The sequence below is a fragment of the Octodon degus genome, unplaced genomic scaffold (assembly GCF_000260255.1).
Source record: "Octodon degus isolate 3935 unplaced genomic scaffold, OctDeg1.0 scaffold00011, whole genome shotgun sequence".
NCBI classification, from domain to species: domain Eukaryota; kingdom Metazoa; phylum Chordata; class Mammalia; order Rodentia; family Octodontidae; genus Octodon; species Octodon degus.
The window spans coordinates 28036251-28038245 of record NW_004524587.1 but is presented as its reverse complement, the minus strand read 5'-3'; the positions used below and the strand labels follow the sequence as shown (position 1 = coordinate 28038245).

Genomic DNA, 1995 nt, shown 5'->3' with positions numbered 1-1995 from the left:
TGTATTATTTGTTGAAACTGTACTTTCGATTTGATTTGAAACTGTCTCATTGCTATATGTTTATCAATAAAACTTTGAAAAGAAAAAAAAATAAGCACATCATAAATTCTGCTTCTTGGATATATTTCGCATTCCTTTTATTTCATATGAATAACAATAGCATTATTGTGATAACTAATGGGCCAGCCCTCTCCAAAATTTTTTGAGAAAATCTTTTGTCTTTCAAGACAATTGCATTTTTTGGTGTTGAAAAGAACTTCATGAGGATGATCCTTAAGTCCATAACACATCAGCTAAGTGGTTTATTCCACAAAGATCCCCAACAGAAAGAAGCAAAACCAAAAATGAAGCTAATGATGGAGGGCGAAACTTTGAAGAATAAGGACAATCAAAATCATGCTAAGTTTAAGGAGCAAATGAGAAGAAAAGGGGCAAGGGCAAAGGAAAAAAAATTAAGGGGGAAAGAGGTTTGAGAAAACCTTCAGAAGCTGACAGGATCAGAGGAACAGTATTTGTCCAAAATTCCACTCTTCTTTCTTTCAGTCTTTGTCCAAGGCTCATGTTCAAATTCAGCATCAGATACTGCTCTGTGTGATTGTAGGCTGGCCACAGAGGCAGGTCGTTCCCATTAGGATTACTAGAAATGAGAGTACACACAAAAGTAAGATTTTTTAGTATACCTACTGCTGAAATGAGCAGGTCACTTAGTTTCTAGCACTGTTATTATGGAAGCTCTATAACACAAGGTAAATCAGTATCTAGCTATAATTTGTCACTGCTAGACATTTGTAAAGGTCAACTGCAATATTCAGGGTTTGATCTTTTGTGTTATAAAGAATTCTTCTTGTTTATAACACAATCTCACAGGTAAGGAATATGTAAGAATTGAGCTCAAGCTCACTAGACAGTTTACCTCTGCACTGTGCGAAAACTTTGCAGCCGAGACTGGCCTGCAATGCAATCAGGAATCACAGCTCTTTCACATTTCAGAGAAGGAAAAACAACACATTTTCAAAGCTATTCTAACTAACCCTGCCATAACTGTTCTAGAATCATGGAAGTCATTTTACATCCCATTCTGATAGCATACTAAATGTCATTAAGATATTCTTTGTAAAATCATGTGTTTCTAGACAGGGCCTGTAACTCATTAGCATCTTTCAATTCAATATACTTAAAAGGCCATTTGCTGCCAAAATAAAAGGGGGTACAGGGAAGGGGAAAAAGAACTGAGATGGGTTATGTCCATGTACCAATTTTCTACAATAAATGTAATCATTATGCACTGCAAACATGTTAAGAAAAATTAAAAATAGAAATAGAAAAAAGTAGGATTTTTGAATTCTGTAGCACCTGGTGTGGGGAAAGCCTTTAGCCTCACCTACCCGCTTCGAGCAAAATTAGCCCAGTATCTCATCATCTTCTTACTCAGCAATTTCTCCTCTTTAGTAGCTCCTTCTGCAGAAAACAAAGACAAATCCAGATGCTCACAAATATTCCTCAGAATACACACACACACACACACACACACACACACACACACACATTTTACAAAAAATTAATTTCAAGTTCCCCTCAATTTTCCCAGGGGATTTGCTCCAGGATGCCCCTGCAGATGCCAACATGCAAGGATGGTCAAATCTCTTATATGAAATAATGCAGTTTTTGCATAAAACCTATGTACATCTTCACTTCTATTTTGTCATCCCTAAATTGCCTATAATATCTAGTAAAATTTAAATTCCATGTAAAAGTTGCTATGCATATTGTTTAGGGAATAATGACAAGGAAATCTCTGTACATGCATAGCAATTTTCCCTAATATTTTCAGTCTTTAATTGGTTAAAGCACAGATGTAGAAGGCTAACCATAGTGTATTTTTGTATCTGAAAAGGTAATATCTGATCTGGTTTGTGTCTAGATGTTCCCCTAAAGTTTCATGCAATTAAAGTGGGCTTTTGGGTTTTGGTTTTTTTTTTTTTTTTTTTTTTTTTT

At 35.3% G+C, this 1995-nt stretch overlaps 1 protein-coding gene across 4 annotated transcripts in view; it reads right to left on the bottom strand.

Moving 5' to 3' along the window:
• Nucleotides 1-134: 134 nt before the first annotated feature.
• Nucleotides 135-1995, bottom strand: part of Ces5a (carboxylesterase 5A) — a 118824-nt gene continuing 116963 nt past the window's right edge. For all 4 annotated transcript variants that reach the window (XM_023709304.1, XM_023709305.1, XM_023709306.1 and 1 more), the window contains 2 exons: nt 1386-1458; nt 135-637 (listed from right to left, as the gene is read on the bottom strand). In XM_023709304.1, the coding sequence (XP_023565072.1) occupies nt 406-637; nt 1386-1458 (305 nt within the window). In that variant the 3' untranslated portion in view covers nt 135-405. The remainder of the gene's footprint in view (nt 638-1385; nt 1459-1995) is intronic.